Here is a 13,955-nt window from a genome sequence, read left to right as displayed (position 1 = left end):
ACCTCAAACTTTGACTAAATAAACACATTTTCCTCACATTTCTGTGATGGCAAGTTCTGGAATCTGCCAAACACTCCTTCCACCAAGCATTCCGATAAAAATGGGGCCTCAATTGCGTGGGTAGGCCTAGTGCACATGATAGGAAACTGCCTAAAACGCTGCATGGATACAACACAATATTCTAGCAAAAGTGTTTTTTGCAAAGTGGGTAGCTGTAAATTCTGCGCCTAACTCAGGCGACATCTTGGGAAACCTAGCAAACGTGCACATTTTTGAAAACTAGACAACCAGGGGAGTCCAGGGAAGTGTGGTTCTGATGAGTTGTTTATTTATACCCATAATGCCATGCAAACCCCAAAATGTGCTTGAAATCACACATTTTCGTTATATTTCTGTGATGTAACTTTCCAGAATATGCAGGAATCCACCAAATTCCTACCACCCAGCATTACACCCACTTGTGCCAATAAAAATACTGCCCCACTTGTGTGACTGGGCCTAGTGTCCATAACAGGAACAGATCAGACCAAGTCCAATGGGAGCCCTCGTGTGAATGGCCTCCCTTATAGCCAGCGTGTTCAATGGAAATTAGTGTACTTTCCTCAGACCATTCCTTTAGTCTCTTATGTATAAACTCTGCATAGACTTTAGCCCATAAATCCATTAAGCCTATTACTCTACAATTTTTGGGGTATGAGGGACAGCTATTGTTCATTTTATTTAACATACAGGCTTTATAATTGTTCCTTTCCGACTTTAAGTTATAGCCTTAAATACCAGCAGGAGAATTATTCCCCAAATCAATATTGTTTTCCTGTTGCTCTAAAAAGGGAAGATGCTCTATTCCATCTTTTATTGAGTTACTATGTGAGAGTTTACCGTAGACCACATATTCTACTTGGATAGACTCAATATAACCACTGGTGTAAGCTTCTTCTTCCAAACGATTTATCCATGCCACTTCTGGGACCATGTAGTTTTTATTTAATTTCCTACCTTTCCAGCTCTGGACTAATTTCCAAAATGTCTTAAAATGTTTTGATATCACTTTCATCAATGTTGGTTGGAACATACCATTGGGAAAATCGATTTCAAAATATGTATGGGAAAATTCTGTATTCAATACATTCTTTAGTTGAAGAGCAATATGTGTTTTAAATCCAAAAGGCGGTTTGAATCTATTAGAAACTTCACTTATATGTAGACAGAGTTTCTGGTACTGGTGTCAAAAGGATCCTCTTGAGTGCAACTGGGTTAATAGGGACCCTATTTTTCTACTTTGCAGCATGATAATCCTTATAATAGACAGGGAGAATTAGAAGTCACTCTAGATTTGCATATGTCACATCAGTAAGACAAGTGAGGTAACCCCCGATCTTCAAGCACAAAAAGCCTGGCAAACCGATGAAACCGGGAGAGTGATGAGTGGCTAAATGAATAACATATCCAGTGCCCCTCTCACATCTCAATAGAACTTCAAGAATAAGCATTTCGGTGCCAAGAAATATAATTATACCCACTGAAGGCACAATGTGACTACAAGCCTAAAATGACACCTGGACTATCCCATTAGCTGGGAAATAAAATGTCACTAACAAAACTTTCATCTAACCATACTCCATTCCTGGTGTCTGCCTCTCCATTGGCTGTTTGGTCACACGATCTATGCCCCCTAAACCTTGGACATACAGCTGCCAGCCATATATGGATTTTTACACTTTATACAATATAAATCGAATTAGCATTAAAAGAGGTCTGTAAACCACTTATCATTTGCAATAATTCAGTACTTACAATTGCCAAATACTAGATTTCTTCTTTTCTTGCATAGCTGGATTTTCTCTGGATGCTCTAAAGAAAAAAATACATGTATGTCAACGGCTACAGCTAGATTTTTTATCTCAAAATGTGATCTAAGGAAATTATTGCATACATCATTTAAATTGTTATAGTGCACATGTCTGGTTATTGTTCTTTCCACAAAGCCAGCATGCCGTCAGAAGCCCATGGACGGTGAGCACAGAACGTGCAGAAAAGGCAACTAAATTATGTATTTTCTTAATGAAAAGTGAAGCGCTGACCACTGTTGAAGTGAAGTTGTGAGAAATATAGCAGCAAAAGCATTGAATATACAACTACATATTTTTGTGCAAGTTTCAGGGGAATTCATTTATGTTGTTCTAAAATAATGCTGAGCAGGTCTCCTTTTTGCAGTAGTCTACTACAGACGCATTATCTGGGTGTAACTTGGGCAGTTCGGCGTAGCCACTCAGTTTTTTAAGCACATTCTGAACTACTAGGATAGTGAGACCAGGATTTGCATCAACAAAATAGTGTCTTCTTGATGCAAGAGTTAACCAGGAGAAATATTATAATTTCTTCAACGCTTTCTCACACTGCATGTGTCCTGCACTACAAAGCACATGTACAATATGTGGAATGTTTCACAATTTGTCTAGGTATAGGGTAATGTACTGGAAGGGTGTGTTTTCAATACAAATCTTAAGCTAGACAGCACGCAACACACACAGTTCTGCATCATGGTTGTGCATGTCATATGAAGCGATTTTTAAGAGCACCAATGTAGGGAAATACAGCAGTAGCAGAATATGAGCAGAAGGGGTTGACTGCTCATGTAGGATATGGCGCTGTGCAAGTCCAACTGGCCGACACAGGTGGGGATTAGACGCCAGGCCTGGCTCAGAATCAGCCAGTGATCAAGGCCATTGGTCATGTGCATTAAAGATGTCCATCCCGGGCCCCATCGGGCTTCCCATTGAGCTCTTCAAGCCCATGTCAACTCTAAAGGCACCTCACCAGATATATCTATACACTGAATGCTTCGAATCGGGAGTCCTCCCCGCTGAGGTCAGCACTGCAGTTATTGTAGTCATCCACAAACCAAACAAGCCTGTTGAGGAGTGCAAATTGTATCGCCCCATATCCCTTTTGACGGTTGAGGCTAAAATCCTGGCCAAACTCCTCGCGAATCGCCTCCTCCACTATATCACTGACCTCGTCCACCTGGATCAATCCGGGTTTATGCCGCGTCGTGTGCATGGGGTCCTCAGCAGGCTCCACACCATAGAGGAAGACGTGATTCTCTTGTCGTTGGATGCCTCTATGGCTTTTGACACCATCGAGTAGGACTTTAATTTCGCCGTTCTGGCTCGTCTGGGGTTCGGGCCCAAACTAATCCGTGGGATTCGACTATTGTACACTCACCCTACTGCTCATGTCATCGTTAATAATCATCGCTCCCCCATTTTTTCGCTCCATCCGGGCACGAGGCAAGGCTGCCCCTTGTCACCTCTACTCTTCACCCTTGTCTTGGAACGGCTCGTGGTATGGGTTCGGGGTGACCCGGGGATACGGGAGTTTAAGTGGACACCATTCCACGAGGACCGTATCGCGCTGTATGCCGACTATATACTTTTATACTTGGCTTCCCCAGCGCAGTCGCTGCGACGGTTGCTCCACATTTTTGGCGCCCACTCTGGATATCAAATAACTTGGTCTAAGTCCCAGATGTATGCACTGTGGAGTCCTCCCCCGGCAAGCCCTCTGGGCTTTGATATTCCGGTTGCCCCTCAAGATTTTCGGTACCTGGGCCTTTTTGTCACTCCCGACCTCTTTTTCAAACACAACCTACTCGGGCCCCTCCAACGTTTCAAATCAGACACGGTACACTGGCGCTCTCTCCCTCTCACTCTTCTAGGACGCGTGTCCCTGTTCAAAATGTTAGCACGTCAGTGTTTTCTTTATGCCCTACAGAATACCCCTATTCCGATCCCAGATTCTTACTTTTCCCAAATTGACGGGGTATTGCGGAGACTGGTGTGGAAGGGTCGTACGCCGCGTGTCGCCATGAACAAGCTTACCATGGGCTGGTATGACGGGGGCATCGGTCTACCCAATCTCAGATTATATTATCAGACGTCCCAGCTGAGTGTAGCCAATCGCTGGGTGTTTGAACCCCATGATGAGCCTAATTTCCGCACGGATCATTGGCTCCTGTCCTGGGACGGGCGGTTATAACAGAGCACTCTACACCAACCCCCGCAAACTTAACAGGCCCCACGGCGCGCACAGTTGAGACTGTGTTGCACCATATTCAATAAGATACTCGTTGCTGTTTATAAAATCGCTGCGGATTTATCCGCATTTGTGGCAATGTGTTCATTGTGTTTAAATGATTACAAGTGTTGCACTATATCCTGAAAAGATACTCGCTCCCACCAGTTTCCGACTCCCACCCGGCCCCCCCACGTTGTCTGACAACAGCTGAGCCACTACAACTACAATAACCAGCATTCTCGGCGAGCGCCGCCCCGAAGTCACGCCCACCGGCCGTTCGACCGGGCGGGCTCTTTAACACTGTGTTTGAGCGCGGCGCGGTACCGAATGACCGCATTGCTGCTCAGAACGCCGGATTAATTCCCATGTACAGAGTAAGTGCCTCCCGCCCTCGGGACGCGCCTGTCCTTGTGTTCGATATGTGGCTAAGACTCGAGCCTGTTACTAATGTTAGCTCGCACTTTCTCTGGCAGGCACCAGCATAAATCTTTAATCGCTTGCTGGCGCGGAGGAGTCTTCCCTGACTGGTTGGGTCTTCAGGTACGTGATACTCCCTGTGGGTGCATTAATCTAACCTGTGGGAGCGCAAACTCGTTCCAGCAACATTGACCCTGGATTTCATGTTTTCTATGACCCCCCAGATCCCACATAGAGACGGTTCATCATGTGAGCTTTCTCCTTCTCCGCTCGTGCACCGCGTCGCGGGCACTGCACCCCAACCTCAGTCCTGGTTGAAGCACAGGTAGGACCCTAAATACAGCACATACTGCGTGCCACCACCATGTCTGTATCACCCAATTCCCTTGGTTTGCCACCGCGCTGAGCCCCCTTTTACTTGTTTTTTCAGAAAAATTTCTTCCCTGGTTGAGTCCCACCGACACCACGACTATCTCTATGCCATTGTGCAGGTAATCACTGTGTTCGTGTTCCCTGGAGTCAGAGTATCTTGTAACAGTTCCATGATAGAAACATCTGACACCCACTCTGCATGTCTTTTACAGAATTTCAGTCCCCAGTCCCTGTCCTGAAGAGAACCTGTAATAACGCTGGTTCGAAACGCGTCGACACTCCCACCCTGTGGCAAACTCCAAGGGTGCCCCTAGGATAGAACTTCATCAATCACTCTGGATCCTAGTTGTGCAAACCCGTTTTAAACAATTAACCACAGGATTGGTTGACAGGCAGGCATTTCATTCCATCTTCTCCGCCTGTCCCATGGTCTCATATTCTTATGGACTGGTCACATATTTGCTTTTTCATCTGAAAGTTTTTTCACTGTATATAACAGCAATTGATGTTGTTTATTGAATTTCGTATCGTTTTGGTGTGTCCTGTTCACTCGTATTGCTTGATGTATCCTTGTAAGTGCTGTATATTTGTAAATTTTGTATATTTGTAGATAGTGTCATCATGAATTCACTGTAGTAACATTTGTTTGGTTTTTGCCTGTGCTTTTGAATTCTGAATTTAATCAAAAAGAAAAATAAATTTACTTTGGGATTCCTACCCGGTGGTCACGTGGTATATATTGACTACGTGATTGTAATTTGTTTTTGTCAAACTTCCCTGTCCAGCCACTTTGTTCTGTTTTCCTTGTTGTTGAGATCCGGGCTGGGCAGGTGTTGGATCCAAAACCTTCTCTGTTTTACAGCACAGTTGAGATGTGGCATGACGTTACCAAAAGGTTAGGTTGGCATAAGCGCATGAAGAAAGCGACCCCCCTGTGGGAACCTGATATTTTAGGTCATCTCAGTACTTGTCCACGGTTCGACAAATGGGATTTAATCAGAATTTCCACATTTAGAGACATCTGGGTTAGGGGGAGGCTAGCATCGTTTCAGGAACTCCAAGCTAAATACCAATTGGCTCCTTCCAAGACGTTTAGGTATTTGTAGATTTAACACGCTGTGACCTCCGCCCTGCCGAGCGAGGGCCCCCTCCCTGACTCGTCCTCTCTGGAAGACAGTCTGTTGTTGGATCTCATGGAACGCACAATCATCTCACTTACTTACAAGAAACTGGTCAACAACCGTGCTGACCCGATGATAAAACTGAGGGAGAGGTAGAAGGGGGATCTGGGAGAGAGGGAGGAGGACATGTGGCGAGACGCTCTAGCTTCACCCCGAGAAATAGCCATGCCCATGCGCATGCAGAGTCTCCAATTCAAGATCCTCCATCGAACATATTTTGATGCCAAACTTTTGCTCAAATTAGGTAGACGCCCCGATCCGCTCTGTGTCCGAAACTGCAATCAGGAGGGTACTTTTCTACATACCTTATGGTACTGCCCACATATCCAGGACTACTGGGTGGCAATTGCTCATCAACTTGAGAGGGCGGGAGGCAAATCCCTGGGGTTATCTCCCCAACTATGCTTACTCAATATTTGGGGGCGTCTGACCTCACACATGCTGAGCAGACATGGGCCTCTATGGGCTTCATCATCGTGAAAAGGAATATTGCACAACACTGGGGGGTTGCAACGGTACCGCACCTGGTCGACTGGACAAAGGACATGAACACCAACATGGTTGCGGAAAATCGGTGTTAAAGGGACGCGGTTGCCCCAAGAAATGGGATCGGAAGTGGGAGAGGTGGAATAAGTACAGAGGGGACATCTGCATGTCCTCGACGGTGGGGCTACACAGAGAACGACAAACACTGATGGCCCAGTTGACGACAGAAGTGCTGGCCTCGCCCTTTAGGTGTGGCGTTCTTGTTCTCCCCAGTCCCAGCTGCCTGTCGCTATCCGTTTATATTGTATGGGTATCCTGGCTTATTATTGTTGCTGGGGAACTTTAGGAGCATATTGTTCTGCGTGGATCCCTATTCCACCACGGGTTGAATGGCATTATGATACTGTATGTATGTACTGGAGGGAGTATTTCTTACAGTGACCTGACTGTGTATGTACCGGTCTGGGATTGCGTTAAAAAGCAATAACGTTTTTTAAAAAAGATGTCCAGCCCGTGGTTGGTTGGACGCAAAGCCTAGATGTAGAGAAGAAACTGCAGGAAACTAACTTAGCACAATACCTCTCACTTCCTTGATTACTTTCATGCCATCCGTCACTGACTTTGATGTACAGTTTCTCTCACACATCTTTCCTTACATACAACACTTTGACTAACTCCCATTTGGACTCACTGGGATACAAAATAAAATATGTGTTTATCTATTTTTAAGCGATAGATTTTGATTCTAAAAGTAACTTTTTGTTTTTAATTTATTTTGTGTTTTTACTTTTTGTTTTAATAAAAAAACAAAATAAATACTGGAACAGTGAAACAGGAACTTTGGTTATTTATTAAAAAAGAACAAAAATGTTTTTTGCACATCTGATAGTTTATTTCTTTGTGCTTGCGCTCTTTGTTCTTAAACATCACAGTTGCGCAGACCAGGCTCTGTTAACCATGTGGCGAAGCAGGCGTCTCTCTCATCTTTCTCCTACAGCACCCTATAAGGCAGAAAAAAAGGTTAATGCCCATAACTTAACATGTAGCTAGGCTGTCCTGTTTTCAGTTTCTATTTTTGGTAAATTCTGGTGGGGTTTTTTCAGTGTTTTCAATATTTTAAAAAACAGTTGTTATCAGTGGTTACACATTTTCACGCCACTAAAAACAACAGAAAAAGTGTTTTTCCGGTGATTATGGAACGTTTTGCTTATATCATTGCTTGCTTTCTGCACTGAAAGAACATGGTATATAGACAGTGTACGTACAGTGTATTTGAGGTCCAAAGAGATTTTTGCAAATGAATCTTATTGTAGTACACCATACAATACTTCTTCAGTGAGTCTTTGATCATGTGCGCTCGCACTTTCCTTCCCTTGTAAACTCTTGTGAAAAGGCCCTCTCAACATTAATAGCCCCTTGGGCTGAGAACCGTCAGCTAAGGGACACAGTTGGGATGACTCTTTCTTTGATGCCACATAAAGCACGAAATGATAAATATTTGCGTTTTAGTTCCTGGGCATAGGAAAACAGTGCACCAGAATGGACTAAAAAGTCAATAGCATCCCTCATTAACTCTGAAGATTGTAAAGATGCTTTCAGCATACCATTTAACAAGTGGCAAGGATCTCTTCACTTCAGCTCGGGTATCAATTTTGACAGGTCATCACACAAATTTTTTATATACGTAGCTGAATCACTGCAAATACAAACAATATCACTCCAATCTTTGTTGAACTTGGAAAGAACCTTTTTTGCAGAGCATAACAAGTTCCATGTTTTCCAAAAGTCTGGTGTCACGTTTTCACCAATATCCCAGATGCTTGGTGATATATATACTTGTCAGTATACCTTGCATTTAATGTTTAAAGCCTGAGGTGTTGGCAATTCACCTACTATCAATACTGACCCAATAGAAACTATGGTCTGATGTATTAAGGGTTTTTACCCATTCTCTGTGGGTAAATGTGATGACACATATTAGGAAAGATTTTTATGAAACTAGCCACTTTACCTATCAGTGAAATAATCAAATGCAGCCAAAATATCAAATATGAGTTTGATATGTCCTGATTCTCTACAGTTTAAAAAATAATTAAACTAGACCTAAAACATGAAACTAAACCTTGCATCTTTAGACCAAAGGCCATAAAACTGAAAAAAGTAAAAGGAAGAAGAAACAATATTTTAGTGGCATCCCTAAGGAACAAAACTCAAGCAGAATAATGTTAGCCAGACTTTCTTACTGCTAGCTTCTATAACAAAGTTACATTTTATTGACCCCTTCAGTAAGAACAAAATTACTCTTTCACTTTCTTTTTCGTTTCTTTGAATGGCATTTAGTTTGTGGTTGTGCAGGTGTTTTTTCAGTGTTTATATGTTTTCACCGGTGAGGGCTATTTTTCTTCCAGTGGGGTTTTATCAGTTATTATAGGTTTAAACCTAAAACCCCACAGCCTACATGTAGCCTATACCATCAATTGATACAAAGAGGATATTCCTGGCTTGTTTTCATTTGGGACGAATGGCATGAGGAAATATCTGAGGGCCATACACCTAAATCAGTTCTATGCAGTGATGCATGTTTTTAACCTTGGCACTGACACTCGCCAGGAACAAATATTGTTCAAGGAGTGCCCGTAGCCAATTTTAACTTCTCTTACACCCAGTCTACCTCTGAATCTCACAACCACCCAACTAGGGCAGTGACCACCCAACTAGGGCTCCGGCTAAACACCGGGCAAGGGGGAGAAAAAAGATCAGAGTTAAAGAGCCCCAGTTCTTGGGAGCCCTCTAGGTATTGTAGCGCCCACCCAGAGAGGAGCAAGCTTAATGATGAAGCATGCCACCAAGGTGGGTGAGGGCTATTCCATCCTACAACCAACGATTCCCCTTGCCATAAAGATATCATTGAACCAGACGTCAAGTTGATCTAATGGTGGAGTAGCAGAGCAGCACACCATCATCGATTATAGATACAAATGCTCCACATAGACTATAAAGCAAGTTCCCCAAAACAGTGGCTAGCAGGCCAATGATGCAAATGATTGGAACAAAATCTTCAACAGTTTGGCAAACTATTGCATTCTAAGATTTCCATACAGTAATGTTTAGTGAACATGTGGAGGGTTGAGCAGGTGTAGCTTTGCAGATGATGGTTAGTAGGTTGCTATACCCTTTTTGTACATAGTGCCTGGGGGCCACAGGAAGCGCACGCTTTGCCTTTGCTTAGCAAGTCTGGATACACTTAACAATCCATCCTGCAATTAAAGGTTTAGAGTGGGGGTGTCCATTGAAGGGTTTGGCAAAGTCCACAAAAAGCGGATTTAGCGAAAGAGCGTGGTTCCATCAATATGGTGCATGAGAACCTTTTTTAATGCCTACAGTGTGCAAAGACCTTTCAGCTAGTGAGTCTGGATGCAGAAAAAAGACAAGCAGCTCAATAGTCTGATTAGTGTGAAAATTTGAGACTTAGGCAGAAATTTGGGTTGGTCCCGGGGACCACTCAAGCCTGAAAGAAAGGTTTCTGGATTGTCAGGGCTTGAAGCTTGCTAATACTCATGAGCAAGGTTTTTTATATTAGGAAAGTTACCTTCTATGAATTATACTGCAAGTTAGCTACAGGAATGTAGAGGTGCAAATAGTGGACCCATAAGGCTTGTGAGGACTATGTTGAAGTTTCACATAGGGGAAGGAGGCATTCCAGGAGGGATCACTCTCTTGATTCCCTGCACGAAGGCCTTCACACCAGAAATTTTGAAAAGGGATGAGTGTTCCCTATTTTGAATATACGCTGCAACTACAGATAAGTGTAAGCATAAGAAGGTATAGACTTGGAATGCCTTTTGCAAGTGCAAGGAGCAGCAAACAATATCCTGTACTGAGACCTGAAAACTGTTTATTTGTTTAGAGATGCAGGAGTAGTGGACAAATTGTTTCTATTTGGCTGAGTAGCATACATGTGTGGTGGGTTTACATGTCTTACACTATTTAAGTATACACTCCTCTTGGGGGTTGAGGTAGCCACACTCTCGGACCTCAGGTGCCACATCTCTAGCCTGAGTTACTTTACGTCCGGGTGTCTGAGTTAACCCTGATGGTGCTTGAGAAGGGTCGACGTGAGCTGCAGATTCTCTTAGGAGGGTGACAGACCTCTATAGCAGTAATATATGCCAGGGTTGTCTGTCCCAGGTTGAGGCCACAAAGATGAGTCATGGATGCCAGCTGCATCCTTCACACCACATATGGATTGAGAAAGAGAAAAACATAGGCAACAATGTATCTGTAAGAGACATAAGTTAGTTCTAGATTCCTTAACTTAGAATTTCCCCCAGGCATCAGGCTGGATCTGGAGACTTTTTTCTCAGCAGTACCCCTGCGTGTCGGTAGGTGGCGTCGGTCGACTTTGCATCCGTCATCGGTGTTGTGGTCACCGAGAAGACGTCGCAGTGCCTACTTAGACTCTGACGTCAGTTCTGACACAACTTTCCATGCCAGAAGCACAGAGCCGTTCAAGACACTGACCAGTGGTGCGCCACAACTAGGGCCCTGTAAGGGAGTCCCTATCCCTAGAAGTCAGTTCGATGAGCGGGAGGATGGGTGGGGGAAATCTATAACTAACCTATGTTTCTACAGATACATCGTTACCGAAGGAAAGTAACTTGTTCATCTGAAAGAGACAGTTAGTTATACATTCCTTACCTTAGAATAGATAACCCAGCAATACCAACCCCGGAGGTGGATCTGCGAACCAAATTCTCACCAGGAATTCCTGGAGGACCGAACGGGCAAAATAGCCGTCCCTTCGGACTTGGCTGTTCAGGTAGTTATGTCTGGTGAACGTTTGCAATGATGCCCATGTGGCTGCCTGACAGATGTCAAGAAGTGGAACTCCACGTGCCTGTGCAGTGGTGGCTGCCTTAGCTCCAGTGGAGTGAGCCCACAGCCCCACTGAAGGTTCCTGTTTTAGCAAAGCGTAACAGATTTTGATACAAATGACAACCCATCTAGAGAGGGTACGCTTTTGAACAGCCCGATCTTTCTTGGCATCTACATAGCCAACAAAGAGTTGATCATCCACCCTGAAATCTTTCGTGTGGCCAAGGTACAGGGACAGTGCACGCTTATGGTCCAGACGGTGGAGTCTGTCTCTCCTTCTCGAAAGGTTGCAGAGGTGGGAAAAAGGTGGGCAAAGCAATAGTTTGTCCAATGTAAAATGGTGTAACTACTTTCGGAAGGAACAAGGGCCTCAATTTTTTAGCACCACTTGGTCCGAATGCACACAGAAGAAAGGGGGCTTGGAAGAAAGAGCCTGCAGCTCACTCACCCTTCAAACAGGAGTGATGGCAACAAGGAAGGCAGTTTACAAAGTGAAGAGGCTGAGAGGACAGGTATGAAGATGCTTGAAGGGAGCACATGAAGGAGATGGAGGAAAGAGATGAGTAATGCCCTTAATAAATCTATTTACAATAGGGGACAGGAACAAGGAAGACTGATTCGGCAGCCAAAGGAAGGCAGAGATAGTCGCAAGATAGTCTTTAAGAGTGCCCAGAGCAGAGCCCTGCTGGGCCAAAGAAAGTATATACAAAAGGACCTCTGAAAGAGGAGCAGAAAGGGAATCCACAGCCTTTGCTGTGTACCATGTCACAAACGTGTTCCATCTACAGGCGTATATCGTTTTAGTGGAGAAACGCCTGGCTGCCAAGATGACATTATAGACTTCGGGTGGAAGGTTAAAAGCTGTCAACTGTTGCCGCTCAATCTCCACGCAAGGAGGTGGGGCTGGACAGGTTCGGGTGAAGAAACCTCCCCTGCTGCTGCGACAGACGATCCTTCCGAAGAGGCAGTCTGAGTGGAGGATCGATGGCCATGCTCAGGAGCTCTTGGTACCAGACTCTTCGTGCCCATTCCGGAGCCATAAGAATAACTTGGGCCCGGTAACACTTAGGGCCAGATGCATCAAAGGGTTTTGCCCATTCAGTGTCTATGGGAAGATGTGTTCATGCAAATGGCCCTAAATCTTTTTCAGCACTCTGGCCAGAAGTGGTACAGGCGGAAAGGCGTACATGAGGCTGCAGTATCACTCCAACGAACAGCATCGCCGAGCGAGTGCCGCTTTGAAAACTCCAACGCGCAGAATTGCAGACACTGCACATTCTCTTCTGTGGCGAACAGATCTAATCAAGTCTCTCCCCACTGCTGAAAGAGACCTTGCACCACCTCTGAGGGAAGACATCATTCGTGGTCTACCAGGAACCATCTGCTGAACTCATCCCTCCTGGCGTTCAGAGAACCTGCCAGGTGTTGAACCACCAGGGTCATGCCCTGATGTGCCAGCCATGTCCAGAGGCGAAGGGCCTCCTGACATAGGGTCCACAACCCCATCCTGCCCTGTTTGTTGCAGTATCACATGGCAGTGATGTTGTTCATGAACGCCTGAACCACCTTCTCTTTGAATGAGGGGAGAAATGCTTTCAGGGCCAGGTGGATCGCCCGGAGCTAAAGCAGGTTGATATGGAGCCCAGGAGGGACGCATCTGTCACTACTGTGAGGTCTGGTTATAGAAGGGATAGGGATCTGCCTCTGACCCAAGCTTGGTTCGTTAACCACTGTTGCAGTTGTTGTGCAGTTCCCTCTGAGATCTGGACATAGTCGAAAAGATTGCCCTGATGCTGCGCCCAATGGAACTTGAGGTCTCACTGCAGAGCCTGAATATGCCATCTGACATGATCCACCAGCAGGATGCAGAAGGCAGGAGGCCACGATGCCCAGCAGCCTCAGGGTCATTCTCACCGAAATCTGAGATAGAGGCTGAAACATCGGTATCATAGCCCGAATATCCCAGACTCGCTGCTCGGGAGGATAGGCCCCGAAACTACACTGTGTCCAAAAACGCCCCGATGAAAGGGAGCGTCTGAGCTCGAGCGAGACCAGGTGCGATGAGGAGCAGACTGCTGGGTCTCCAAGAGCTTTCGGGACCGCTCCTGCCAAGACTTTGGATTCATGGCCGGGCAGTCGGAGCAGGACTTTAGGTTGTGGTCGCACTCCAGACACCAAAGGTACACAAGGTGCAGGCTTGTGACAGGCCTCGCACGGTTTGAAGCTGGTCCAACGGTGGGACATCCCTCGCGCACCAGGAGCTGAAGACTCAAAAAGAAGTCAACAAAACGTTAAAAAAAAAGTCTAGTCAAAAAGTGACTATGGGGTAGCTCTCTCCGGATCTTCGCTAGGCTAGCACGGAAAAGAAAGAACGGATGTCAGTGCACAAGGGCAGCATCTAAGTAGGCACTGTGACATCATCCCGGAGACCATGACGCTAACAACAGATGCAGAGTCGACCAACGTCACCTACCGATGAGCAGGTGTACTGCTGAGAATTTTTTTTCCGGACCCAGTCCGAAGCTTAGGGTTAATTCTAGGCAAGGA

At 45.2% G+C, this 13,955-nt stretch overlaps 1 protein-coding gene across 4 annotated transcripts in view; it reads right to left on the bottom strand.

Annotated features, from left to right (window-relative positions):
* Nucleotides 1-13,955, bottom strand: part of SPAG9 (sperm associated antigen 9) — a 1,654,314-nt gene that overhangs the window by 1,135,332 nt on the left and 505,027 nt on the right. For all 4 annotated transcript variants that reach the window (XM_086930851.1, XM_086930853.1, XM_086930852.1 and 1 more), the window contains one exon: nt 1,795-1,851. In XM_086930851.1, the coding sequence (XP_086786977.1) occupies nt 1,795-1,851 (57 nt within the window). The remainder of the gene's footprint in view (nt 1-1,794; nt 1,852-13,955) is intronic.

The sequence above is a fragment of the Lissotriton vulgaris genome, chromosome 7 (genome assembly GCF_964263255.1).
Source record: "Lissotriton vulgaris chromosome 7, aLisVul1.2, whole genome shotgun sequence".
NCBI classification, from domain to species: domain Eukaryota; kingdom Metazoa; phylum Chordata; class Amphibia; order Caudata; family Salamandridae; genus Lissotriton; species Lissotriton vulgaris.
Note: the sequence above shows the minus strand (reverse complement) of the source record. Positions and strands in the feature narration are given on the sequence as shown.